General features: G+C 35.9%; 1 protein-coding gene across 6 annotated transcripts in view; it reads left to right on the forward strand.

The window, feature by feature from the left end:
- The window catches only part of LOC143225287 (paired box protein Pax-6-like), a 79,490-nt gene extending 53,511 nt beyond the window's left edge, over positions 1-25,979 (forward strand). For 3 of the 6 annotated variants that reach the window (XM_076454415.1, XM_076454420.1, XM_076454416.1), the window contains 5 exons: positions 1,825-1,977; positions 4,766-4,921; positions 15,272-15,520; positions 16,844-17,040; positions 23,230-25,979. In XM_076454415.1, the coding sequence (XP_076310530.1) occupies positions 1,825-1,977; positions 4,766-4,921; positions 15,272-15,520; positions 16,844-17,040; positions 23,230-23,502 (1,028 nt within the window). In that variant the 3' untranslated portion in view covers positions 23,503-25,979. The remainder of the gene's footprint in view (positions 1-1,824; positions 1,978-4,765; positions 4,922-15,271; positions 15,521-16,843; positions 17,041-23,229) is intronic. The other 3 variants (XM_076454418.1, XM_076454417.1, XM_076454419.1) reach the window with 3 other exon arrangements.
- Positions 25,980-27,957: the final 1,978 nt, after the last annotated feature.

Consider the following 27,957-nt stretch of genomic DNA (forward strand, 5'->3'; position numbering starts at 1 on the left):
CATCTAAACAACGAGACATTTATTCTTGTGAGATGAAACAATCGAAAACGGTGACCAAAAAACCTGCGTTTTAACTTCGTTGTGTAAACGTTGATTGTTATGGATTTACCAATCACTTCTTAGTTTGATGCTGTTATTGCTTCAGCGTCATACGAACGATTCTGATTGAGGCGCTATTGTCACCATGTCTTCTTGGTGGTTGCACGATTTATTTTAGAAACACCTGGTAATCTGCTTGCTGTATAACAGACAAAACTGACCAGCTTCTGTCAATGGAAGGTTACAGTGTTCTTATATTGATCAGTGTATACTTAGTTTTGTTTGTATATAATTCTCTGGTATTCACGGCTATATTTGAATGCGATGTTTACTGATCTTTACGTGTGTGACTGCCAAGAACCGCACCAGCGATACGTAACGTTTGAACGTTTCAACAATACAATATGAACGTTAGAAGCGATTATACCACCTTCCTACAGGTACTTTGATAAATACTACTTTTAATTGAGAATCTTCGTGAGGGTACAAACACGCACTATTAATACTGAAGTAATAATACATTACAGTACAAGAATTGTAGTTGTTTAATACATTATTATCGTCAGAAAACATTTCCGTATAGTGTTTGTTAAGTGGTTTTATCTCGCTCCAATATCTGAACTTTATATTCCAACCGTCTAGGACTTTGAATAAGTTTCTTCACCCATATGCGATTGTCACTAATTCTCCTAAACCGCTTTCAGTACTTGTTAAAAAAAAACAAACAATCGTACAGTAATAACGGCTGTTTTTAATATAATTAGAATGGGTGGAGAAACTCTACTCTCAATTTGATTAACACGTTTTACATAATCTACTTTATTTTGGTCCGACATGGCCAGGTGGGTTAAGGCGTTCGACTCTTAATCTGAGAGTCGCGGGTTCAAATCCCGTCGCACCAAACATGCTCGCCCTTTCAGCCGTGGGAGCGTTACAATGTGACGGTCAATCCCACTATTCTTTGGTAAAAGAGTAGCCCAAGAGTTAGTGGTGGGTGGTGATGACTAGCTGCCTTCCCTCTAGTCTCACACTGCAAAATTTGGGACGGCTAGCGCAGATAGCCCTCGTGCAGCTTTGCGTGCAATTCCAAAAACAAACTGTTTTATTTTCTTATTTAACTGTTTTTTATTGATGTGAAAATTTAAAAAAATTCAAAGCATTCGTATTCATTAATCCCAAAGGTTTGTTTTGGAATTTCACACAAAGCTACTCGAGGGCTATCTGTGCTAGCCGTCCCTAATTTAGCAGTGTAAGACTACACCACCCACCGCCAACTCTTGGGCTACTCTTTTACCAACGAATAATGGGATTGATCGTCACATTATAACGCCCCCACGGCTGAAAGGGCGAGCATGTTTGGCGCTATGGGGATGCGAACCCGCGACCCTCAGATTACGAGTCGCACGTCTTAACACGCTTGGCGCAATGGGGATGCAAACCCGCGACCCTCAGATTACGAGTCGCACGCCTTAACACGCTTGGCCATGCCAGGCCTAATCCCAAAGAGAATAATGGTCAAATAACTGCTGTTAGATAATCTTAGTAAACCAGCAGTTATCTGTTTATGTTCAAGTACATTCTTCTGGCGTTCCCAAAACACACACATGTATATATTAGTTCGTTAGAATGTCTTCCTGCAGTTCTTTTGCTACTCGAACTTTTACATTTTTTATTTTGTTACTTCACAAATATTCTTCAAAATAATAAAACTATTCAAATGCTTTCCAAATTATTGGTAAAACTAGGTTCGTATCATTCTGTAACTTTATATTTTTTTCTGAACAGGTAGTCTTAACGCGATGTACCTCAACTCTCGACTAGGTGGCACGCAAGCGTCACCTAGGGTGTTACCCTCCGAACTTTCATCTCACGGACTTCGACCTTATGACTTCGCACGTCACTTTTTCGCATCACAAACTACCGTTACGAAAATTTTAGGTAAATTAAAGTTTGTCTTTCTGCAATGTTTATTTGAAAATTTAAAATTAGAGTATTAAATGACTGTTAATACTTATTTGAAATTAATCGAATTAATTATGTCTGTAAAACCTAGTTGGGCTTAGAGTACAAAAATAAAAAAATACAGATATGGCCTTAATCATATTAGAAACTTACTGGAAATATATTCAGATATATTCTTTTACATTTCAATAAACAAATTAGTTAGAAAAAAACTAGTATTAATTACATGAGTTTATTGTTAACGCATTAATGACGCAATTCGATCTTTGTTCAAATTTACTCAAGGTAAGATACTCCAAAAAGTTAGTTAATTGTTTTTAAAATATTTGACATTTACCAGAACTGTCTGGAGCTCACTTGTTTTGTGTTTTTTGTTTTTTTTAATTTCGCGCAAAGCAACACGAGGGCTAACGCAGCGGAAGATATGAAGAATTATAATGCTAAAATTTGATATTCATTCCTTCCAGCGGGTACAGCACACATAGCGGATTGGTTAACAAACAGATATATTTTAGTGTTGTCCATGAAGAGACTACACTTCATTTTTCTTATTCAGTCTGTAACCATATCTGCCAGATAATATCGAAGTGATGCCTGCTAGCATGCCGAGCTATGGATCTTGGGCTCTGGTTTCTCTTACCTTTGGGCCCAGCATAGTCAGGTGATTAGGGTGTCCGACTCATACTTTGAGGGTCGCGGGCTTGAATCGCTGTCGCACCAAATATACTCGTCCTTTCAAATGTGGGGGCGTCATAATGTTTCCGTCAATCCCACTATTCGTTAATAAAAGAATAGCTTCAGAGTTGGTGGTGGGTGATGATGACTAGCTGCCTTTCCTCTAGCCTTACACTGCCAAGTTAGGCTAGCAGATAGCCCTCGTGTTGCTTCGTGCGAAATTCAAAAGCAAAGATAATAATCGCATCACTGTACCGCACTTGAAGGGCTTGGGTGAGTATAAGTGTGACTTAAAAATCCCATATTCGAGCAGAAGAGTTGAAAAGTTTATTAAATTCAACAATGCAGCTTCTCTGACTTCACTCCCCATCCTTTAAAACTTTGAATTATAAATCATAATGCTGTGAACAAAATATAAATTGCATCATAAAGTCGTTAGTGTACTTTTATTCTGTTCATTAAAAACATTTATTTCAAAAAATTCATGGGCACTGAATGGCTTTGGGTTTCGGATATGGTGAGCTGGGTTCGAACCGGTGCATTATCACTAAATATTCCAAGCACTTGAAGCACTGCGTGGGTTATCAGAGTGGGTGATAGAGTGCTTTTGACTGGTTATCTTCCTTCTAGCCAGCAGTTTAAAATTGGGGATGACGACAGACAGCCATAGGACCCGTTTCATAAATACAAATACTAGAACATTCCATTTGCAGGCTGTACTACTCGAGCTGACAACAAAGCGTTAACCTCGCTATTAATTTAAAATGTCCGAGTGCATTAGTTTAAACAACAGTGACTCTTAACTCGCTGTTCATTTGATACACGCCTACATTTTATGTTGTTCTAGTACATTTTTTTTTCAGTTGTTTGCTTCTATTAAGTAAACATTCATAGTTTTTAAGTTTTGAAACAAGTGCAAAAACTTCATAGAGGTAGAAAGAAATAAGATTCGCTAGCGTTAGTTATTTATGGATTTCTAACTTTGCAGTTTTATAAAATTTAAAAACTATTTTAACTCATAACTAAAATGGACATGTTTTTAATATCAGCTTCTGAGCTTTTGAAGTTGAAAATTACAAATAAATTATACAAAGCAACAACAGTTACAAGTAAATCGATTATACGTTTATAGGTGACGGAAGACCAGTTAACAGTGCTGTCAGAAGTAGCTTTAATCACTCCGAGTGCCATTTTAACTCCAAAACTTTCAATTTCAGTTTTAAACGAGGCTTCTTTGCGCTGCACATTATCATTCCTTCTGGTTTCATATCTAGCTCCTTCTCGATAATCCCCTACATGTCAATAACTACAATTTTTTCTACTTCCTTAATTAGTAATCAATAGATAGTTCGAATGGTGTTGTTTGCTTTAAAGTTACAGACACCAGAAAAATATGTCAAGATCATTTATATTTCGTGAACCAGTAACATTAGTTGCTTCTGTTAAATTTAAACAAATTACAAAGGTTCAAAGAACAAGAATTTAAAGGAACAGAACACAAATATTTTATGGTTAAAGATAAAGTATCGAACTCGTGTAATAGTTACAGAATTACCAATATATCAATTAAAGATTTATGGCTATCATTTTGACTACAGAGATACTGCCTATTAGTTTAATATTAAATTTCTTTATCTTTAGTTAGCTTGAATTTGTTTGTTACAAAGCAAAGTCACATAGGACTATCTGTTGTGTCCACCGGAAGGAATCTAACTTCGGATTTTAGGGTTGCAAGTCGGTAAATTTACCGCTGACCCACCAGGAGACCGTTTGCTAGAGCCTTCAAATTGAAGGACTCTCAAGCGTTACGTTAGTGACACCATAACAGAAAGAGGTGCCAAATACAACCGATCTCCATTACAATATCACGATTAGAAAGTTAACGAGATTGTTTGATAAACACTATTTGTTTTTAAGTTAAGGTCGCAACAAGCCATACATTAATCTTCTTATTAAGTTCTATGAACTCATACGTTAAGTCCAAAAAAAGTTAAAAACGAAACTTTTCCTTTTATGTTTCTGTATTTTACGACATTTCTTAGTTAATGCCACGTGCGTTGTTTTTATCACGTTACAATTGTTTTATGAGAGCGTTGCGATGAAACAGGAACACTCCGTCCAGGTATTATTGGTGGAAGTAAACCGAAGGTGGCGACACCAGCAGTAGTGGCTAAAATTGAACAGTACAAGAGAGAGAATTCTACGATATTTGCCTGGGAAATTAGAGAACGCCTCATCTCAGAAAGTAAGTTGTTCATACAATTGATTATGTTAATATAATATCTATGTAAAACACTTGTGTTTTTATTCTGATCACTCTACAATACTGTAATGGGTAAAATGTTATACAACATTATGTGATTATATAAAAGTACACACCTCTCCATTTCACAGATGGTTTTCTTATAACATTATGTGATTATATAAAATTACACACCTTTCAATTTCACAGCTGGTTTTCTTACAACATTATGTGATTATATAAAATTACACAGCTTTTCATTTCACAGCTGGTTTTCTTAAAACATTATGTGATTATATAAAATTACACACCTTCCCATTTCACAGCTGGTTTTCTTAAAACATTATGTGATTATATAAAATTACACACATTTCCATTTCACAGCTGGTTTTCTTAAAACATTATGTGATTATATAAAATCACACACATTTCCATTTCACAGCTGGTTTTCTTACAACATTATGTGATTATATAAAATTACACACATTTCCATTTCACAGCTGGTTTTCTTACAAAATTATGTGATTATATAAAATCACACACATTTCCATTTCACAGCTGGTTTTCTTACAAAATTATGTGATTATATAAAATTACACACCTTTCCATTTCACAGCTGGTTTTCTTACAACGTTATGTGATCACATAAAATTAATTACACAACTTTCCAATTTCACAGTTGGTTTTCTTACAACGTTATGTGATCACATAAAATTAATTACACAACTTTCCAATTTCACAATTGGTTTTCTTACAACGTTATGCTATCAAAATAACAGTCTTTCTGTTTTCACGGCTGGTTTTCGTACAACGTTATGAGATTATATAAAAGTAAACAACCTTTCAACTCAACATCTACTTCAGTGTAACGTTCCACCTTCATTTTGTAAGTTTAAAATGTATATTTATTTCATTATAGTTACCCTAATATTCAAATTTTAAGCAATGCATATGGTACAATGCATGTTTATTTATTTGTTTGAAAGTAAACACAAAGCTAAACAATGAGCTAACTGTGCTCTTCCCACCACAGATATCGAAAACCCCAGTATCTAGTATAGTAAGTGCGTAGACATACCTCTCTGACGATGGTGTGAGGAATAATACAAAACCTAATGTAATGCATGTATAAAAAACCAAAATTGAAGAAGAAAAAATAGATACATTATTGTTGCACACGCCTCCTAGAAAAATAAACAAATATGCTGTTTAAAGCACATCTAGTTTACTTTGTTGTGAGGTTAAGTGCAACATGTATATTTTGAGGTTTAATAAAGCAAACGGTTCTATTTTAGCTCTAAGGGATGCCAATATTAACCTTCGTTTAGAAGTAATGTATACACTCGCCAACTGCCGCGTGGGTTTCCATCTTAATCGAGACACTAACGGTAGCTTTCGTAAATTTAACTGTTCTCGAATTCAATCCGCTGAACAAAACGTCGTTGCACTCCTGAGTTCGTTTTCCTCAACTAGCAGATTATAAAAACTCATGTCCGTTACAGCGACACCTATAGGTTATTTTGAAGAGTAGGAATTATCTTCCATCATGTTTGGAATTTCTTCGTTTTGTCGAATATTTTTCCTCATATTATTTCATCACTTTCTCACCTATCAATAATGTTAAAGAATTTAGGTTGTGTTTCTGGTTTGTTAACCTGATATGATTTCAAAGAACTTAAAATAGCTAAAAGATATGAAAGAAAAAAAAATGTCAAATATTAGGAATGAATAAGACTCATTATAATAAACTCTGAAGCCCCTCGCTAGTACAGCGGTATGTCTCCGGATTTACAACGCTAAAATCAGGGCTTCGATTCCCCTCAGTGGGCTGAGCAGATAGCCCTTTGTGGCTTTGCTGTAAGGAAAACACACAAAACACAAACTATGAAATCAAATAAAATAATCCCTAAACACACTTGTGGCTAAAAAAGTAATCTAATAAAACACAATATGTCTATATCGGTATATACGAGTTAATTCGACATCTTTTGTTACCATTTTTTGAATATAAAAGTCACATAAAAAGATGTATTTAACAGTGTATAACATTATTTTATAAAATTTAAAAATAGAAAGCTTTGTTAGTGAAGTTAAGCCTAGTTTCGGTTTGACCCTCTTCGTATACAGTTACTCTATGGTTGATGTTTAAAGCTTTATATGATTAAAATATCCATATCAAAATAGCTGCTCCTAATCACGGCCCCCACCCTTCGTTGACCATATTGTACGATATATATTCTATTTGTTGATTACTTCAACCTGTTTCTGTATTTTAAAATTCTCCGCACACATACTTTCCTACCTCCTACCAAGTGTGTTAAGGCGTTCGACTCGTAATCCGAGGGTCGCGGGTTCGAATCCCGGTCGCACAAAACATGCTCACCCTTTCAGCCGTGGGGGCGTTATAATGTGACAATCATTCCCACTATTAGTTGGTAGAAGAGTAGCCCAATAGTTGGCAGTGGGTGGTGATAACTAGCTGCATTCCCTCTAGTCTTACACTGCTAAATTAGGGACGGCTAGCGCAGATAGCCCTGAGTAGCTTTGTGCGAAATCCAAAAAACAAACAAACTTACTTCAAATTCACCACTAAATATATGTATATAAAAAAAAGAAAATCTATATCTGATAGAACGAGTTTTAATTATTGTAGTGTGTGTGTGTGTTTTTAGTATAGCAAAGCCACAAAGGGCCATCTGCTCAGCCCACCGAGGGGAATCGAACCCCTGATTTTAGCGTTGTAAATCCGGAAACATACCGCTGTACTAGCGGGGGGCATTAATTATTGTAGATGATAATAATGTTTTCTGTGATTACTGGGTGAAGGAGAAGGAATTACGTACAATATACTTGTATATCGTTAAAATAGATGTACAAAGAGAGACAGAAGAGGATGGACAAATATACAAACATATGGGAAGAAATGGATAAATACACAGACAAAGAGGCAGACAAAAGATGGATAAACAGGTTGACAAATAGGAAAGAATTGACAAATGGCCATACAAAAAGAGTAATTAGAAATAAATGGACAGATTTGCCAACCAACATTTTAACTGTGCTTCCAGTTTATTTTGTAAATGAATGATCGGCCCCTTTTCCCGTGGAACCCCATAGACTGACAGACAAATTCACGATGAGCTACCCTTAACTGACGTCTGACCCCCAACCAACTACTTCCTCATAAATTGCCACTTTTCTCCCATTTGCAGGCCCACGTGCCCCTTAACACACAATTAACCCCCGCTATTAACACTGCACGCTTCCTTAGATAATCATCTGAGTAAATTTCTTCAGGTATCATGGCTTACAAGCTCGATGACGTGGCTTCCAAGTAATAAACTAAGATGGTTAACGTGGAATAAATGGGTGTTGGTAGCAGCTCTAACATAGACCCATCACTCTCTACCTTATCTCTACAATGCCATCGTCAAACCCACTGTAGGCAGATGACTTGTATGTAAGTATCAGAGAAGCCTCGAGGACAAACCATTTATTCTTGTATAATTGCAACTCCATAAAAAACTCAATGTGTTCGAACGTTTCTTGTAGTTACATAAAGTTATAGTTTTACGGGTGGAGCTAACGATAGCATGGTTTACTCACCATAGTGATGCCCACTTTGACGTATCGAAATACACAACCAATTTCCTTGATTACTTTTATGGGCCACTTTTTTTCTGAATTTGACCAAAGTGTTTCATCACCTAAGAGAGAACCCACTTAATCCACCAGATTGATTTCAAATTCACACATGATGGCTCCCCAGGAGCTCACAGTAAGCCTTATAATGCTAAAAAGCCAGGTTTCGACACCCGTGGTGGATACACCACAGATAACTTATTCTATATATTTCTGCTTAAGAAAAACAAAGCAAGCGTGCTAACAATCATTGAACCATCTAAGCTTACTTGATTTCACATTACAAAACTACAGGTTCCTCAGTAACGTGGCACTGTTTGGCAAAAACTGATCTTTAACTAACTGGACTCTGTTTTACTGTTGCTACTGAACGTGGAACTACAATAAGAACGTAACCATATAATGACTGGGCTGGTCCAAAAACACAATCAACGAACGAAAAGCAATCAAGAATGTAACCATTTACTACACCCTTGTGCAAATTAATTGAAACAAGACGGAAAATTACGATTTTTCAATTTTTTTGCGTTTTATTTCTGATAATCCAAAAATGGCTCACAAATTAATACATGCTATGACTGCCTTTATTTTTCAGAAGATCATTAATCCGCTTTGGCATCGAGTCCACGAGTGGACTCCAATCTTTACTAATTTTTGGATCGCGGTACCATACCTCAATTATGGCCTCAATTAGCCTATCTTTCGTAATACAGTCTTTTCCCTGAAGTCTTTCTTTACAAATCGCCCAAAGATTTTCAATAGGATTTAAGTCCGGAGAGTTTCCGAGCTGAGTCAAGAAACAAAACTCTTAATTGGAAGAAAACCCAGGATGTAATTTGTGAATTGAGTGCAGATTCAGGGTAATTGAGACGAGTTAAGGTAACTTCTGAGGGTCAAGAAACAGAGAACCTGAGAAGCTTGTTTCTTTTTAAATTTCGAGCAAAGCTACTCGAGGGCTATCTGCGCTAGCCGTCCTTAATTTAGCAGTGTAAGACTAGAGGGAAGGTAGCTAGTCATCACCATCCACCGCCAACTCTTAGGCCACTCTTTTAGCAACGAATTGAACGTCATAACGGCTGAAAGGGCGATAGAGAGAAGCATTGGATCTCCTCTCTTGTGGTTCATTTATTATGTCTAACTGTGACTGTGTCAAAACAAAAAAAGTAATCTAGTTCCTTAAACTTACATGCAGTTTCTTAATCAGAAGTAACAAAGTAATCAATGTGTAATTGAGAAATACTAAGTGAATCTGGAGTAAACAGTTGCTCAGGTATTAAAACGTGTTTCCTTTTTTTCTTCTAGATTTTATGATTATTCATGAAAAGGATGATACAATTCATGTAATCAAATGTAACTAAATACTCAATACAGAAATAAATATTATAGAGCGTAAACCATGTACACGTGTCGCCGCGTTCCTCGCGCGCCACGAGTCCTTATTAATAATTCAAACGCAGGATTCTTTAAAGCTAAAAGAATTAGCTATACATAGCATCTCTGGGTCTAAATAAGTCGCGTTTTCTTAGATCGAGTAAGCATGTCACAGCCACATGTCCAAAGTGATTACATTAAGCCATAGTGTTTCCGGTCCTGTGAATGGTTTTGTACTTGACAGACAGGAGGCACCTGCCGCGGAATAAATGTTTAGCAAAAACAGTTTTCTAGTAGGCTGCACAGCTAGCGAGAAGGGAACACGCTGGATCTGAGAGTTCTCCTTGTCACGAAAAAAGAGAAAAGAAACATACACAATACAATAGAAGTTACCCCAAGCGTCAACAAATACCTTGCGATTCAGTAGAAGTGGTAATATCACAGTGACAAACTCGTCCACAGATACGCTATTTATTCGTTAAAATGTTAGTATTGAGTCCGAGAAGGAAATGTATGAGACATGCTTTAGTCTACCTTATTTCGTAATACTGATGTACAACCAGATACGAAGATGTTTCTTTTCCGACTGAGGACACATAATGAGAAACAGAACCCTGTGATAGAGTATTTTGAATTTTCGGGATATTCTTTTCAACAGCCAAATCTGGCACGAACGCAATCAATTGATTAGTGATTGGTATATCAATAAAAAAGACAGGGAATGTCCCTTCCTTCCCATATACGCACTCCGTGCTTGGCAATTGTTGAATTGCGTACAAGTTACAAAGTTCTGACCTTGAGCCACAATAACGAAACGCATGAATGATGAGTACATTCTGATAGATTGCGAGACGTGTTTAACATCACGCCACATTATGAATAGAATAAGCTGTCATTTTGCTTGCACACTCAGCCCACTGCCATGTTGTCTGGACGAAGCACGAGGCTGTTGTTAACTGCTCTCGGAAATTATACCTTAGTCATTAAAGGCGATGGGTGATAATCAGAAAAGAATGTCTTTTAAAGAGGTGCCGCTAGGCGATGAAGAGTCGGTCTAAGTTGCTTACATCACACATTACAGACAGCTGGGAGTCGCTTATTGGTTTGTAAGAGTTGTTGAAATTTCAGTTTAGCTGATGTGTAAGATTATGCACATGTGTCTCTCTCATTCAAATTTTATTTCAGTTTAGCTGATGTGTAAGATTATGCACATGTGTGTCTCTCTTCCAAATTTTATTTCAGTTTAGCTGATGTGTAAGATTATGCACACGTGTGTCTCTCTTCCAAATTTTATTTCAGTTTAGCTGATGTGTAAGATTATGCAGACGTGTGTCTCTCTCATTCAAATTTTATTTCAGTTTAGCTGATGTGTAAGATTATGCACACGTGTGTCTCTCTTCCAAATTTTATTTCCCTCTTTTTCTCACATTCCGCTTCAAGTCGTATAAATTTAGAAACCTCATTCTGAAACAAGTTCAAATTGATGTTTATTTTGTTTCTCCAGACAACCATAAGTACCGTATTTTCCGCCTAATAAGCCGAATTTCTGGCCCTAAATTTTGGACCTGATTTTTGGGGGTCGGCTTATTGGCCGATCACTCCTTTCGGAAATTTCTTCTTCTTAGGAAATGTTTTTCTTTTGAAAATTACCATAGGCGGTAATTTTGTCCCATCAGCAAAGCACGTTAAGACTACAGTGAAACGTTGTTTCTGGAATTTCATTGGTTACCTAATTACAGTGAGTGGAGCCAGTAACGAATGACATATTGATTCCATCTCTGTCTCAATACGACACGTTCTGCTTTACTACAGAACGCCAATGATCACACACAACATGCATGCTGATGCTGAAACGAGACTAAGAAATCATTTTGAAGAAACTTGTCACTTCTTAAAAATGGCTTCGGCTTATTGGGCGGTAATAAGCAAAAACCCTCATTTTCAGAGCTGAAAATTGGCCTCGGCTTATTCGGCGATTCGGCTTATTAACCGGAAAATACGGTATGTGTTAAATGTAATTTTGTTGAACATGTCTTGATGGCCTGCTTAAACTGCATTGTGAACATCATTGGCTCGTGCTTAGCCGGACCGTCATTAATGGAATACAGGCACGTAAAATGTGAAGAAAAGCTTATGAAATTAATCTATATTGACCAATAAGACACGAAGCTTCGATTCGTGTTATATCTGTAATGAATCACAAAAGGTAGCATTTCTTCAAAGTGATGTCGTATATCATACAAGGGACATAGCGCTACGTTCTGCATAATATGGGGCAAATAATGCGATGTTGTATATGATGTGAGACACACAAAGGAAAGTCGTATATCATGCGAGGGACACAATGAGAAGTTCTTCATGATGTGAGGACACAACACGACGTTGAGTTGATCTGTTAAACAACCTAATACCAATGACTGAATCGTTCAACCCTCTAATTAGTTATATATTTTTTAATATCATTTACTATCGTTGGGGTCCACACTTTGGGCCACTATACCGTTTCATTCAGTGTAAGGAACTAATAAACACATGGGTAAAATCATTCACATACACAGCAGTAATTAGTGGTAGCAGTTTTCGCGGTTCATGAGTTATTGGACAACCCATAACCAACGAAGTTGTGAGTACACGAACAATCTGGAGTAGAACTAGTTTAGGAAGTGTTTAATAAAACTGATATGGTTCATGTACATACACCCATCAGCAATGCGGATCAAAGTTATTGATAGAAAACCCTGTACTCTACAGAATAACCTCACCATTTTAATTTCCTCTGTTTTAAACTTCGTAGTGTTTTCAACACCTATTAAGTCTAAATCTTCAAAAATATATAGTAAGTTGAACATTAAGATTGAATTCTCAGAACCACAAACTCGTTGAGTGAGAACACCCAGTACGAGCAAGCGATGTTAGATTATTCTTTGACTGACGAATGTGAGTAAATACTGTGAACGAGAGACAAACGCAACAGCGTGAATAGTGTATCAAATATTCCTACACTATTTTCTCCATGAGTCATTCAGTGAATGCGTTAACTGTGGGGAAAGTCACGAGCTCTTTGTAACAAATAGTTTTGTTGGAAAACTCAGCAATAACCGCTGGAGAGTGACTTGTATTTTGAGGTACGGTTAAAAAAGTTCCAAATGTCTGCGTTGAATTTCACCTTGTTATAAAAGAAAACAGCTATATACAGCACGTGTCGATCGCGTGTCTTCTTGGATCAAGTCGCGCATCGTTTCCTGACTATCTCGTGATATTTTTTCTTTATAAGAAAGCATTCGCGTTTCTCAGAGTGAGAAAACATGAGTTTTAGATAACGATTTACAATTTACGCTTGCTATTTCCGGTTTAAATAGTTTTCTGAAGAAATATTCGCTTGAGATCCCACCAACTAAGGAAAAAACATAATTGCGTCCACTCCTTGCCTTCTCTTACACAAGATAATTATAGATCTCTGCATTCGACTTAAGACAAAAAACCCAATTTTACGATACACCTGCCTAAGCGTAAATTTTGTTTGCGCGCGCCAACTCAGGCGGTGACGGGGAAAAATTAACCCTAGACAGTATATCCGTTCAACAAAAGTATTAATGTTAATTGGATGAAAGCCACTAAACCGAGTCTGATGTGGTGAAATATTGCCAGTAATGGCCAAAGAAACTTACTTCCGGTAATTACGAAGGCTGTGGGGCGAATTTCAAATCACTTTGTTTTTCTATGGTAACAGGAGCGTAATAAATATTAATCATTTTCGGTTTATGCTTGCATATTAGGGGGTCTCCATTCTCTTGTTTTAGAGAAAGAAGTTAGTACACAGGGGGTCTCAATGTCACGGGAGCAGTGAGGAACATACTTATAAACGTGTAACACACTCACTAAGTTACTGAAAAAGAAATCGATTTAACACTTAACACTAATGTTCTGTTTAGCAACAATGTCATTGAAGTTTTTTCACAATGGATTTTAGTAGTTAAGAGAGATCCATTCTTTGATTATAATGCCTTTTAAAGCCAATTAGTTTGTTCATTTGGGACGAATGTAACATAGCATTGACTACCCACCCCAGACTAAATATGTTTGTTGTTTCTAATTTTGCGCAAAGTTACACGAGGGCTATCTTCGCTAGCCGTTCCAAACTTAACAGTGTTAGACGAGATGGAAGGCAGCTAATCATCACCACCCACCGCCAACTCTTGGGCTACTCTTTTACCAACGAGTAGTGGGATTGACTGTCACATTATAACGCCCCCACAGCTGAAAGGCAAGCATATTTGGTGTAAAATATGAAGAGTAGTGGACGTTAAGATGTTAGAAAATAACACGCAGACATTTATCTGATAAGGTTTGCATACATCAAAACGCAGAAACGAGTAGAATTATATAGATTAACCCAATTTAAAAAGATTAATTGCCAAGGACTTGTTTTCTAAACTCAGGGAAAGTTTTAATTTATTTTGCAATTTAACCTTAAATGAATTAATGCTTCCTAAATTATTTAAATCTTTTCGAAATGTTTATTGTTTAGATAGGCCTAGCTTAGAGCCACCAAATATCGAGATACCCAATTTTCCCTTGACGAAGGAAGATCCAATTTTTGAAAGCGCTTTGGAGATAGAGTTTTGTTCTTTCATCATTTCTATTTTTAAAACACGTCTAAATCCTGATATCAGAAACGAATAACAAAGATATGAAATATCAAAGAATGCTCTTTCGACGAGAATTTAACAAGTAGTCATACAAAGGCACTACTATCGAATTACCGAAGCTGTGAACAGAAAAAAAATCAGTATTTTAGTTGTTAAAATAAACTTTTAGAATAAACTGAAACAACGTCAACCATTTTGTTTAAAGATTAGTTGTCGTTATGCCTAACGAACAGTTAAAAAATTACGTCGTTTTTCCTCCATTGTATCATGAATTAGATGCTCAGTTATGTATTTAATAGGTATATTATTAATTTTGCTGCTATTTATGTATTCTCAGAACGGCTGGTATGGGTATTAAAACTATAATTAAAATAAAGTACAAAACAATATTTCAACCTTCTTAGGTCATCTTCACGTTAACAAAAAAGATGATGACCTAAGAAAGTCGAGACGTTATTCTGTACTATATTTTAATTAAAGTTTCAATACCCATACCAGCCGTCTTGAGAATAGATTTTTACTTCAAGTGGGTTTCTCGCCATCACGAATTTGCTATTTTTCCTCTTTAGTTTGTTAGAAAGAAAATATGACTATTTCAAATATTTCGAACATTTAAGGTTATTTCCACTAAAATAAAAATCTTTTTAAGTGTTGCAAAACTGTTCGGTTTGACATTTGTTCGTAATTTTAGGGGTTTGTACAAATAACACTGCACCAAGCGTCAGTTCCATCAATCGGATCCTGAGAAACCGAGCGGCAGAACGAGTCGCTGCAGAGTTCGCCCGAGCTGCCGGTTATGGTATGTACCACCCGTACACGGCTGCCTTCCCGTGGAGTCGTCAGACATCAGCCCCTCACATGTGGCCGTCCTTCTTTGGAACAACTTCAGATTCGGGAGCTTTAGCGACAATGATATCCTTGCAAGAACAGCGGACAGCGGGTTTGTACTCTACACAGATTAGACCAAACAGTAACAGATAGGAAGAAGGGAGAATAGAAATACTGATAAATTATCTTGTAAATTAAAGAAGATAGAATAACAACAAACAAGATATATTAAGCACGAAGAATAAACAGCAAAGATATAGTGATATACCACATCGAGAAAATTTGTACATACAGCATACACACTCATTTAGGAAAGGTGTTTTAAATGCACGAACATACCTGTGTTATATGCACTATACATACACGTGTGTACCTGCGCTTAAGGCTTACAGTCTATCTCTGTAAGTAAAGAATTGTATCCATGTATCAAGATACCATTATATTCCATCATTCTCTTGTTACGAGCGACACATATGTTATTCTCATATCCACTTGGACCTACAACTGTGCGACATCACAGGATACAATAACGGATAAGATTAGGCTATGGACTATAAAAGTAATGTTTTTGTAAATATGTCCGTTAGCTTACCATGTACCAGGCACAGGCTGAATCGTGTCTCGATAAACGACCATTTGTAAAGCTGTTGTCTCACCTTTTATATGTGCTCGCTAACAGAAGACAGAGATGGAACAAACACGTCCACGTATTTTTGGTTTTCTATCTACTTTCTTATTTACGAACCTCTTTTACTTAAGTAAAATGACACTCCTGATGAGTAGGCATTATATTGTATCAGCCGAGTTTAATATTCGAAATAAAGACTTTCGAGAAAAAATAATGAATTATTTAGACCAGTTTATCATAAGGATGAAATAAATTACAGTGAAAAACTGAGAAATGTTAACCTACGTTATAGAACCCAACAACCTTACATTTATTACCAAGAACCCCTGATGAAAAAACAAACAAAAAACGGCTAATTCGTTATATAAAAGCTAATTTTATAAAACAAATATTTTATTAAAAGAACAAAGCCATAAAACATTATTTAAGAAAACCAAAGCTTATAAGGATTAGAAAACATTACATTATCAGTTGGTCCCCCATTATTAACGACATTTTCGGCCTGAATCCTAATAATGTCTCACGAAATTCGACCAGCTGAAGATATAAAAAATAATACTAAACGTATACAGTAAGCTAATAATGCAATATATTATTTTTTACCAATCATAACTAATGATATATAATAGTATTCATAATATTCCAATTATATTAAGCAATATAACGAATAATTTTAATAAATCTATATTTAAATAAAAAAAACAACTGTTGATTACTGTTACAAATGTATGTCCTATTTTAAGTATTAGATCTTTCATAAAGATTATCATCAACCCCAAAACATTTTATGGTTATTATTCTTTAAAGGTTCCATTAATAAAGACAGTGACGAGGGTCCAAATTCAAACATAACTGGAAAACCGAAGTTTCGTCGAAACCGAACAACCTTTACTCCTCAGCAGCTAGAAGTTTTGGAAAACGAGTTCTTAAAAACACATTACCCTTGTGTTAATACGCGCGAGCATCTTGCCACTAAAACTGACCTGTCAGAAGCAAGGGTGCAGGTGAGTTATCGCTTTAATAAACTAACTTCCTTATGATAACAGGTAACGAATTCAGGTTGATGGAGACGGGACTGTTTACTAAGTACTGCACTTCTATCCGTTTTTATTTACAGTAAGAAACAGCTTAAACAAAAGAAATCGGACTTGTTGAAAACATAATTGGTATACAAATATACAGATAGATTCACCGATAAACCTAAAAGATGGTTTTAAACACATTTCATTTATCACAGGTTTTTGTTTGCTTGCTTTTGAATTTTGCCTAAAACAACACAAAGGCTATCTGCGCTAGCCGTCCCTAAATTAGCAGTGTAAGACTAGAGGGAAGGCAGCTAGTCATCATTACCCATCGCCAACTCTTGGGCTACTCTTACCAATGAACAGTGGCATTGACTGTAATTTTATAAGGCCATACGGCTGATAAGGCGAACATGTTTGGTGTGACGGGGACTCGATCCCGCTACTTTTAATCACCTGGCCATGTCAAGCCCACGTTTTTGTACTATTTATTAGCTAGTAAAATTTTCTAACTATGTAAGTTCTATTTGTATGTGTGTTTCCCTTCTTTACTGGTTAATCTCCATATGGTAATTAGATATGTAAACTTGGTCCAACATAACCTCTTTTGGCCTTTCAAATGTGGCGTATCTTCGACTTTCAACGTTCAGAACAGATTTAGGATCACAATTAAACTCCTGCCTTGGAAGAATCCAAGCACTTAGTTATTACCTATGACAAACCGCATCTCACCTGATACTATCGGTCGAGTTTTCACCACTACTAGTTAAGCAACAGGTGGCGCTTCTAGTACAAAATAAGATTCGCACACAGTCAGATATTTTTCCTTAAATTCGAGTTCAATGTTCTTTTTTGTGTCCTCGTGGCTACTAGTACATTTAACGAAAGTTAAACCCCTATGTCCTATCATAAAAGTAGTACCAACAAGGTTTATTGTGAAACTAAATAGAACGTTTTTTCTTTGTTGATAAGATTCAACGGAACACTTATATCTTACAAGAAACATTCAATAGAGCATTGATAATTGACAGAAGTAAAAGTTCTTCAGAAACAACAAAGAAGGGTTAGCATGGCTAAGTTGCTAGGGAGCTTGACTCGCAATCTAAGGGTCGCGGATTCGAATCCCCGTCTCTAAAGAGCTGGCGGTGGACGGTGCTTCACTGTTACATTAAGGACGGCTGGTTCAGGTAGTCCTCGTGTATCTTTGAGGGAAATTAAAACACTCTAATTTAGAGACGGTATCTGTATTAGTTCTGCCATAAATATCAAAACCCTGACGCCAATACACCAGACATATAGGTAGGAACGCTAACGTTATTCAATTAACACTGAAATTAAACTATTTTCAAAATTATCATTAAAGTTTTTCTTGTAGTTGATAGTAAATAGCGCTTGGATAAGGTCTATTACTTAACCTGAAAAATAAGAAATTAGGTTTATCCAATCATGATTAGACTACCAAACATCATTGTAAGCATGAACTTTCTCTGAATTTTATTATAATAATCACTAGTGAAATGTATTTCTTTCATTCTCTATTTTGTGTCTTTTTCACTTCTAATTTATTTAATGCAACTTGTGTGTAACTATGCCATAGTTATTCAGTGTTGTGTACAAAAGAGGCTTAAGAGCTGTGTTTAGACCGAGATTTTGAGAAGTTACTTTCTCCAACCAGCTCAAGTTTGTTTGCTGTTAAGCGCAAAACTACAAGTGGATTATGTTTGCTATGCCTAAGTCAGATATCGAACTCCGAGTTATATTGTGTTTTGTGTTTTTTTCTTATAGCAAAGCCACATCAGGCTATCTGCTGAGCCCACCGAGAGGAATCGAACCCCTGATTTTAGCGTTGTAAATCCGAAGACATACCGCTGTACTAACGGGGGGCACCGAGTTATAAGCTATCAAAATTACTGCTGCTCCACAGGAGGGCGCCATCATGCAAACCGGTTGTTATTCCTAGAGGGTGTCAAACTCATTTTCAAAAATATATTTCAACAAATAGTAGCATATGAACCGGCTGAAGATTTAGTACCGACGAAACTATGTCAGGACTTTTTTCACCACAGCAAATTCTGATAGATGAATTGTTGAGCATGCACAAATTATTAGGGTGCCCGATATGTGAATCAGAGAATCCATGTTTCACAACCTGTGGTCGCACTGAAACGTAACAAGTTTTCTATGTCATGGGTGCGCTAAGAGAATAGCACTCAAATCCTACTGTTATAACGTGTAAGGAGCAAACAAGGCTTAACAACGTGTATTGTTGTCTATTGGGTTCAGGGTTGAGCACAGCTTGATAGCATGAAATCTAGTCAAACTTAAATATGCCAGGTTCGTGTGAGAATTGAATTATATATCTTATTTCCGTATTTATGTAAGTGTTTGTGGTGCATAACAAACAAGTTTATTTCTAAACAGTTTTCTTGCTAATTTGATGAGAGTAATTACACGTTTTGTAATTCCAGATGAAGATCGTTCAAGTATCGCAAATATGAATTACTCACTCAGAAACGATATGTTAGTGTATAGCCACTTGTATATATTACTGTTTTAGCTTTAGACACTGTTTTAGTCTACAAACAGCAATATTAGTACATTTCTATTTTTATCAGTTAACATCCTTTGCTATTGGGTTAGAGACAAGCACATTAACATATTAAGATTTTTACGAATATTTTATATACACATATATATATATTTGCCTCGCGTGCAAACCTGTTACATTACATCTCTCTTGCAAACCCGATTTTTTTAAGCTAGACAATAGCATAGAGGGGGTGGTGATGCACGAGGGTCTTGGGGCGTGATGAGTGTAGCATCTTATCACGCGCGATCGATTTGAAGGGAATGAAGGCTGTAAGAATATCAGTTTCATCTTTCCACCAGATGGCAGATACGGAGTACTTTATCATTTCTTTCATTAATTAAAAATGAGTATTTTCAATTGCAGCAACGTAATACTTCACCAAAACTGATAATATCTTACATCTTGGACGTTCCATTACAGGAAATATCGTGATACGGAGCAACACATAAACCCACTATTCATGCTTTGAACTAGTATTTTAACTGGCCAGTTTGGACGATAACAACCTGGAGGTTGACCTACTTAGGTCCTTGGCCCCAATCCCATGGTAATTCAAAATATTTATTGTGCCACAACCCTAATCCAATTGATGAAGCTGTGTCGTCAAGTCTCAGTCCAGTTACAGTCAGAGGAAAGTAGGATTCAATGTGGCGACTAGTGAAGAAATCGAGTGTTCATATTATCAATTTGTTACAATATTGTCCTGTTTTTGTCTTCGTTTCAGTTTGGTGTTTTAGTCGTTGAAACACGAAGTTTAATGTTACAAACTCCTGAAAAAGTTCGTCGTTTGAGTGTGTGTGTATGAGCTCCAATATAACAACATTGTCCAATCACATCAACGACGTTCATTTTCCTGCTAAAAAACCAGTTAAATATTTGAATATTCTGTTATTTGAACACTAAATCTGCCTATTTTAACAATATAACAACATTGTCCAATCACATCAACGACGTTCATTTTCCTGCTAGAAAACCAGTTAAATATTTGAATATTCTGTTATTTGAACACTAAATCTGCCTATTTTAACAATGCAGTTCCATAGATATACGCTTAAATACAGCATTAAATTATTTTTATTAGAGCGACACAGTTGTTTTTCAGAAGAAAGCATCAGTCCACTATTTTCAGAGTGAAATAGTGACTTTTTTTTAAAATAAAACACATTCGACTCCTTTTGCTACAGAGACTGTTGCTCTTGAAAACAAAACAACACTTATTTGTTGCTATAGGTTAAACACTAATCTTTTTCAAAACAATGTCAGCCGGTGAATTTCTAACTTTCCCTTGAAATTTCAACAGCTTAACTTCCCAAAGAAAATAGCTGTCCTTAAAAGATCCTACCATGTGAAACAATCCAAACTGTCAACGATTTTTGATTAAGTAATAACAGCTTGTATCATTTTTTTTAATCTTTTCTTCGACACACACAATAGGGTGTAGCTAGCTGATAGCTTTCGTTTTCCATTTTAACTACATGTAACGGAACATTGCAAACAACGAGATATCCGATAGTCCAAGTGATTTCGGAAGGCTCACTACAGAATTCCTCTTTTTGAAAATATATCCAATTTTTATCCTAAGTGATTTTTAGAATTGGGAAAATATCCAGCAGATACTTTAAAATTATTTTTAATAAGGTGTATAAATTATATTTTTAATATATTTTTAATTTTAAAACTATCGATATGGTCAAGAGTTTCGTAGATGCTCCTTAGCTTCAAAAGTTTGTTCTTACTAAAAAAATTATCCTTAAAAATGACTTTTATACTAACTTGATAGAAAAAGTAACAATACTTCCTAGAATGCAGCTCTCGTGATTGTAAGATGTGCACTTGCCCCATTGTACATGATAATTAAAGTATAAATTTTAATTATCGGTTTAAACTAGTGAGACGGTCTCGAATATTGTTTGACAAGATTTATTTTTCATGAATTATATAGGTTAACAAAAAACATTTCACTGTAAAGAAAATGGTTTATTCAGCTAACACTTTCTCACACGGGAACTCTAGAAAACACTTAATATTCTGTTCCATTCTGTGCACGAGGTGAAGTTTTTCAAATGAAATAGAACGGTTTATTATCACAGTTTCGTCAGTTCTCCATTTTCCGACTTAACTAACCAGTCTGTATGTGAACTAATTACTACTCAGAAAGCAATGCACAAATTAACGAAGAATGATTATAATCGACAATATTACCATAAGACGTTAATACTAGGTTATTACATTTCTTAACATTACAGTTTTTTAGTCCTTTTCCGTTTTTTAATAAAAAACTAAAAATCTCTAGTTACAAATACAATTAAATAATAACTGTTGTTTATTTATTTTGGTGCTCACTCTTGGTTTCGTATCGTTTACAATAACTAGCCAAAACATGTACAAGTTTATCTGTAAGCTTTAACTTAAAATAAAAGCCAAACATATATTGTACACACAAACACGTGTACAGTACACTCAACCAATAGCCTTAACTTTTCGTTTTTTAAGGTTACAGAAAAAAAGTGATAATGGTTTCAAAGATAACAAATAGCCTGACCTCGTTTTAGACTCGGCATGGCCAGGTGGGTTAAGGCGTTCGACTTGTAATCTGAGGGTCGCAGGTTCGAATCCCCGTCGCACCATACATGCTTGTCCTTTCAGCCGTGGGGCCGTTATAATGTGACAGTCAATCCACTATTCGTTGGTAAAAGAGTAGCCAAAGAGTTGGCGGTGGGTGGTGATGACTAGCTGCCTTCCCTCTAGTCTGACACTGCTAAATTAGGGAAGGCTAGCGCAGATAGCCCTTATGTAGCTTTGTGCGAAATTCAAAAACAAAACAAACAAACTAACCTCGTTTTACCATTCGAAGAATGGACACACATTGATAGAATTTAATATTTCGGGTTGCCTATGTTCTAACATGTGTGTGGAGTTTTCTTATAACTCGAAAAGGCCGGGTATGTTTCTAAATGTCGACAACGTAAGTGCGAGCTCATAGCTACAAGTGCACGTGCCTGATGTGAAATTTATTCTGTATGTTCCTAAGGCTATGTTGCTCAGGGCAAAAAAGCTATTGTTTTGGTTTGTTACCTATTGGATTAAGTGATCGAACTTGTAATTTATATCCTAGTTTGATTGATAAACTTGTTTTGGAAGCCTTAATGTGGTACATACTGGGATTATCCATAATCACACTTGGAATTATATCTTCGTTTGGCTAATATATCAAAGGAGTTAAGAAATTCTTAGCGTGAAGGATATTATGGTTACAAGTCCCTGAAGTTACCGCTAAGTTTCTCTGGAAATTAAGCACGTGTGTACTAGGCGAGTGTGGTAGAATACATTTACAAAAACCCCAAAAGATTATTAATGACTGGGTTTTCGTGAAACATTATACTAGTTAATGACGAAAAATTAGTCTTCTGGGTTGTTTTGTGCTTAACAAAGAAGCAGAAAATTGATTAAAACTTTCTTTAGTGTTTACAGTCGTTAAAATGTGATTAAAATTGAAACCTGAAGATGTTGTTTGCTTCTCATGTATTGCTAATAGATTAAACTTTCAGACCCATCATTTCAGTGTTGATTGTTTGAAACAGGTGTGGTTTTCCAACAGACGAGCCAAGTGGCGACGTCATCAGCGAATGCACATCATCACACCTATGGACAGCACAGAACTCTCGTCCTCACGTCCCTCCAGCCAACTTTCATCTTTTCCAGAGCCAACGACGACTTCTAGTCACCCTCAGCCACAAGCTCCGATACCTAGCAAAAACATCCCACGAATGGGAGGTGACAACTCAGCCTTCTCACCAGCTAGACTTTCTTCTTCCTCATCTGCGGCCAGTCCTCACTCTCCTATCTCAGACTGACCAAAACGTTCCGTAAGATTTGCTATCACCCGGGGTTAACTTTTCGCTGCTCTGGCATGTTGTAATTGTCTCAGCATCGTAACTCGACAATAATAATAAGTGTTTGAGGTGGTCAAGAAATAAGACCTTTTACATTTTATGTTCCGTCCTCAAAAAGATACCTTTCCAGTGGATAGGAAGGATATGGCAAGCGATTTTTAAACTGTTTTACTTTTCTTTGTTGGGTGAAAGTTTGATAGTTCAAATGTCAAACATATAATGTTTGCGAGAGTTTTGTTTAACAAACCCACCAAATGTAATTAAGTATTCCATTTTTCAAATAAATTCAAAATACGTTTTCACTAATTTCAATGAATCATAACGAAAACAGATTCACTTCTTTCTAGAAAATTAAAGAGTTTGTTAAAAAACAAAACAAAAACGAGTTAATATTCAGAAGAAAACGTGTTATCGAGTCTTGTATTTTTTTATAAAGGCACTTCTATCACGTATTACAGATATACGTGTTTATGGTTGTAAAAATATCGAACATAAATTTGTTAAATCAGGGATTCAAGTTGAACTTGTTTACTCATTAATTTATCTGTGTAAATTGATTTTCCTACTTCTCCATAGTGCCGCTAGATGCCGCAACCTCTCAAACTACTACACCATTTCCGAATTTTTAAGAAACAGGAATACGTATGGTATTTATGGTTGTCTTCGTAATACTTGAAAAGCTTGATTGCGTTTTATTTTAGTAAGTTCATAATACACCTCCAACAATATTAATAAGAGTTATAGCTGAGACTGTTCCGATTGACTCGCTTTTGAGGACAATCATGATAGAAGCTCAACAGCTGAAGGGCTACGCGGATTATATGTTGTTAGGCCTCGCTATAATAATGAATTAAGACTATAATTCTAGTTGTGTTTATCTTAAGATTTGATGACTTTTCTCCGGTAAATACGATTATCTATATATGAGTGGTTATGAATAACTGTAAGAAATAAATAAATAATTTTTATTTTTGAGGTTAAGACAAAAACAATGTATTATCGAATCGATTGTATTGACAATGATAAGCGCGAATATAAGTCACCATTATCCTGAAAAATAAAAAATTAAGTACACATAGTTAAAAATGTAAACAATTCGACATACAGAAAAACATGTAAAGAAAACAAAAAGTGAACAATTTAGTTGCATTTTTCGACAAATATTTGTGTTAACTTGTGTTGTTCTTATACATTTTCTTAATTTCTTCATAACGAAGTTCAAGTGCACGAAAACTAATTGAGACGCTCTTATGCTGTATATATCAGTAGCCTTTCAGATGAACTTTTCCCATTGCACCACGCAAACTAGCAAATGGCCCCCTGAGCAGTGAGTTTTATTATATACCGTAAGCCTACTTACTAGTTTTCAAACCGTAATTTTAGAATCTATCAGACATTTATTTGGTACAAGGTGGATCTGATGAATAATTTGGTGAATTGTATCAGAAATTGGAAGTTTGTGACATTTGTAAAAATTGCAGTGTAACTGAAGTGCCCATTTACAAATCATTTTAAATGTGTGTGTTTTCTTATTGCAAAGCTACATCGGGCTATCTGCTGAGCCCACCAAGGGGAATCGAACCCCTAATTTTAGCGTTGTAAATCCGGAGACATACCGCTATGCTAGCGGGGAGCATCAATTTAAAGAATACAAATAAGGGACCAATAAAACAACCGTAGTGGTTTCTCTCCTCAAACGAAACTTTAAATGATGTTATTCACTTTTACCATCGAGTTGCACGTGCTAGAACCATTTCTAACAGTTGCTGTCACGTGTGAAACTTAGGTTAATTATCATCAAAATTAATCTATGTGTAAACTCGATATTTTCTGCTGGAAAAATAATTTCTTACCTGGTTTGATGATGACGTGTCTTTAGAAAAATTATTTCTATTTTTTTTAATCCATAAAAAAGAATTTTCGAAGTTTCGATATTAAACATATCATCAAAGTTAAGACGATGGTGTGAACCTAGATTATCTGTTGTCGATGAGATAATTTACGACCAGACGAAAGTCGTACTGTTGAAATAAGAACTACATTTATTGATGCAAGACCAACTAACTTATATGATTAATGTCGGTTTGGCAACAAATTTTAAATTTTCATTTTTTAGATTATTTTGTTATTTTTCGTGCATTGTTTCAAAGATCTGATGTTAAGTTTCGGTGGAAAATAAAATGTATATATATAAAAAAAGTCTTAGCTAAGTATACAAATTAAATACGGACTTTTTTGAACGTATATGCTTAAAACTAAGAATCCGAAAGCGCACACATTTTGTAAACTCGTGTTTTCTTTAAACAAGCAGTTTTCTGTCATTTCAAAAATAACATTATTCTGGCGTGACTGTGGGTGAGTGAACATAAAAGCCATATACCAAGCGGTTGCTATGTCTGTATACAGCTATAAAATAAAGAGTATAACATTGATTGTTCTTCAAGCTGGTTGTTCCTTTGTTATAGTTTCACTTCGTTACTGTTGTTCAGTTGCGACCTATTTCTCAAGTATAATCGAAAAGCAAAATATCCGTTAAAATCGGGAGTTCGATTCCTCGTGGTGGACAGGGTGCATTGTTTAGCTTTGTACTAAGGAACATCTTAATCCATCTCTCCTCAACGTCGATGACGGAATTTCGAAATATTTCAGTGTCAGACTTTAGTAAGAAACGACGAATACAGTTCTGTTTCAATGAATTGACTTGAAACTGAACACAGCAATCTCCACTATAGTTAATTCCATGAAGTAATAGCAGAATGGAGCTGAGGTAACGACATCTGTTACATACCACGTGCGTGGTTGAACAACAATGCTTCAAAAGATTCCAGAACAAATACAGATCTAGCTAACTTAATCAAAAAATCTAAAAACAATTCAATAAATGATTTTAGTATACAAATGACCGTTTCTAGTTCCTGAAGACTAAAGTTAAATACATATTTTATACATTGAAACACATAACAGTATTTCTAACGTATACACAAAGATAAAAAGGGCAAAAAAACAAACAAACGTAATTTATTCTTCAATGAAAGACGTGAAATGACGATGAAAAAGTTAGTGTTGCGCGTAAACAAAAAGACAAAATACACCAAAAACAAACAATTTTTGTAGATAAAGATGCTAACATACGAAGGACAGCATGTAAAATGTATCACACCCTATCTCTGGAAACACCGATCGTCATCAGTGAGGCAGTAAGAAAACCTCTTACAACTTTCACCTTACCCTAGAACTTCCTGTACACAAGTTTAATTCAAGAGTTAGTGGCACTACCCAAGAAACTCATGTGCACAAGTTTAATTCCAGAGTTAGTTGCCCTACCCTAGAAGTTCCTGTACACAAGTTTAATTCCAGAGTTAATTGTCCTACCCTAGAAGCTCCTGTGCACAAATTCAATTCCAGAGTTAGATACCCTACCCTACAAGATCCTGTGCACAAGTTTAATTCAAAAGTTAGTTGCCCAACCCTGAAACCTCCTGTGCAAAAGTATAATTCCAGTTAGTGGCCTTATCCTAGAACCTCTTGTGTATAAGTTTAATTCCAGAGTTAGTTACCCTACACTAGAAGCTCATGTGCACAAGTTTAATTCTAGAGTTAGTTACCCTACACTAGAAGCTCATGTGCACAAGTTTAATTCCAGAATTAGTTACCCTACACTAGAAGCTCATGTGCACAAGTTTAATTCCAGAGTTAGTTACCCTACACTAGAAGCTCATGTGCACAAGTTTAATTCCAGAGTTAGTTGCCCTACCCTAGAAGCTCCTGTGCACAAGTTCACTTCAACAGATAGTTGCCCTACCTTAGAAGCTCCTGTGCACAAGTTTAATTCCAGAGTTAATTACCCTACACTAGAAGCTCATGTGCACAAGGTTAATTCAAGACTTAGTTACCCTACCCTAAAAGCAACAGGGCAAAAGTTTAATTCAAAAGTTAGTTGCCCTACCATGAAACCTCCTGTGCAAAAGTTTAATTCAAGAGTTAGTTACTCTACACTACAAGCTCCTGTGCACAAGTTTAATTCCAGAGTTAGTTGCCCTACCCTAAAAACTCCTGTGCACAAGTGTAATTTAAGAGTTAGTTGACCTACCCTAAAAACTCCTGTGCACAAGTTTAATTTAAGAGTTAGTTGACCTACCATAGAAGCTCCTGTGCACAAGTTTAATTTAAGAGTTAGTTGCCCTACCCTAGCAGCTTCTGTGCACAAGATTTATTCCAGAGTTAGTTACCCTACACTATAAGCTCATGTGCACAAGTTTAATTCCAGAGTTAGTTTCCTTACCCTAGAGCCTCCTGTGCACAAGTTTAATTCGAGTTAGTTACCCAACCCTAGAAGGTCTTCTGCATAAGTTTAATTCAAGAGTTAGTTGCCTTACCCTAATACCTCTTCTGTACAAGTTTAATGCAAGAGTTAGT

Source organism: Tachypleus tridentatus, chromosome 9, assembly GCF_004210375.1.
Source record: "Tachypleus tridentatus isolate NWPU-2018 chromosome 9, ASM421037v1, whole genome shotgun sequence".
Lineage (NCBI taxonomy): Eukaryota > Metazoa > Arthropoda > Merostomata > Xiphosura > Limulidae > Tachypleus > Tachypleus tridentatus.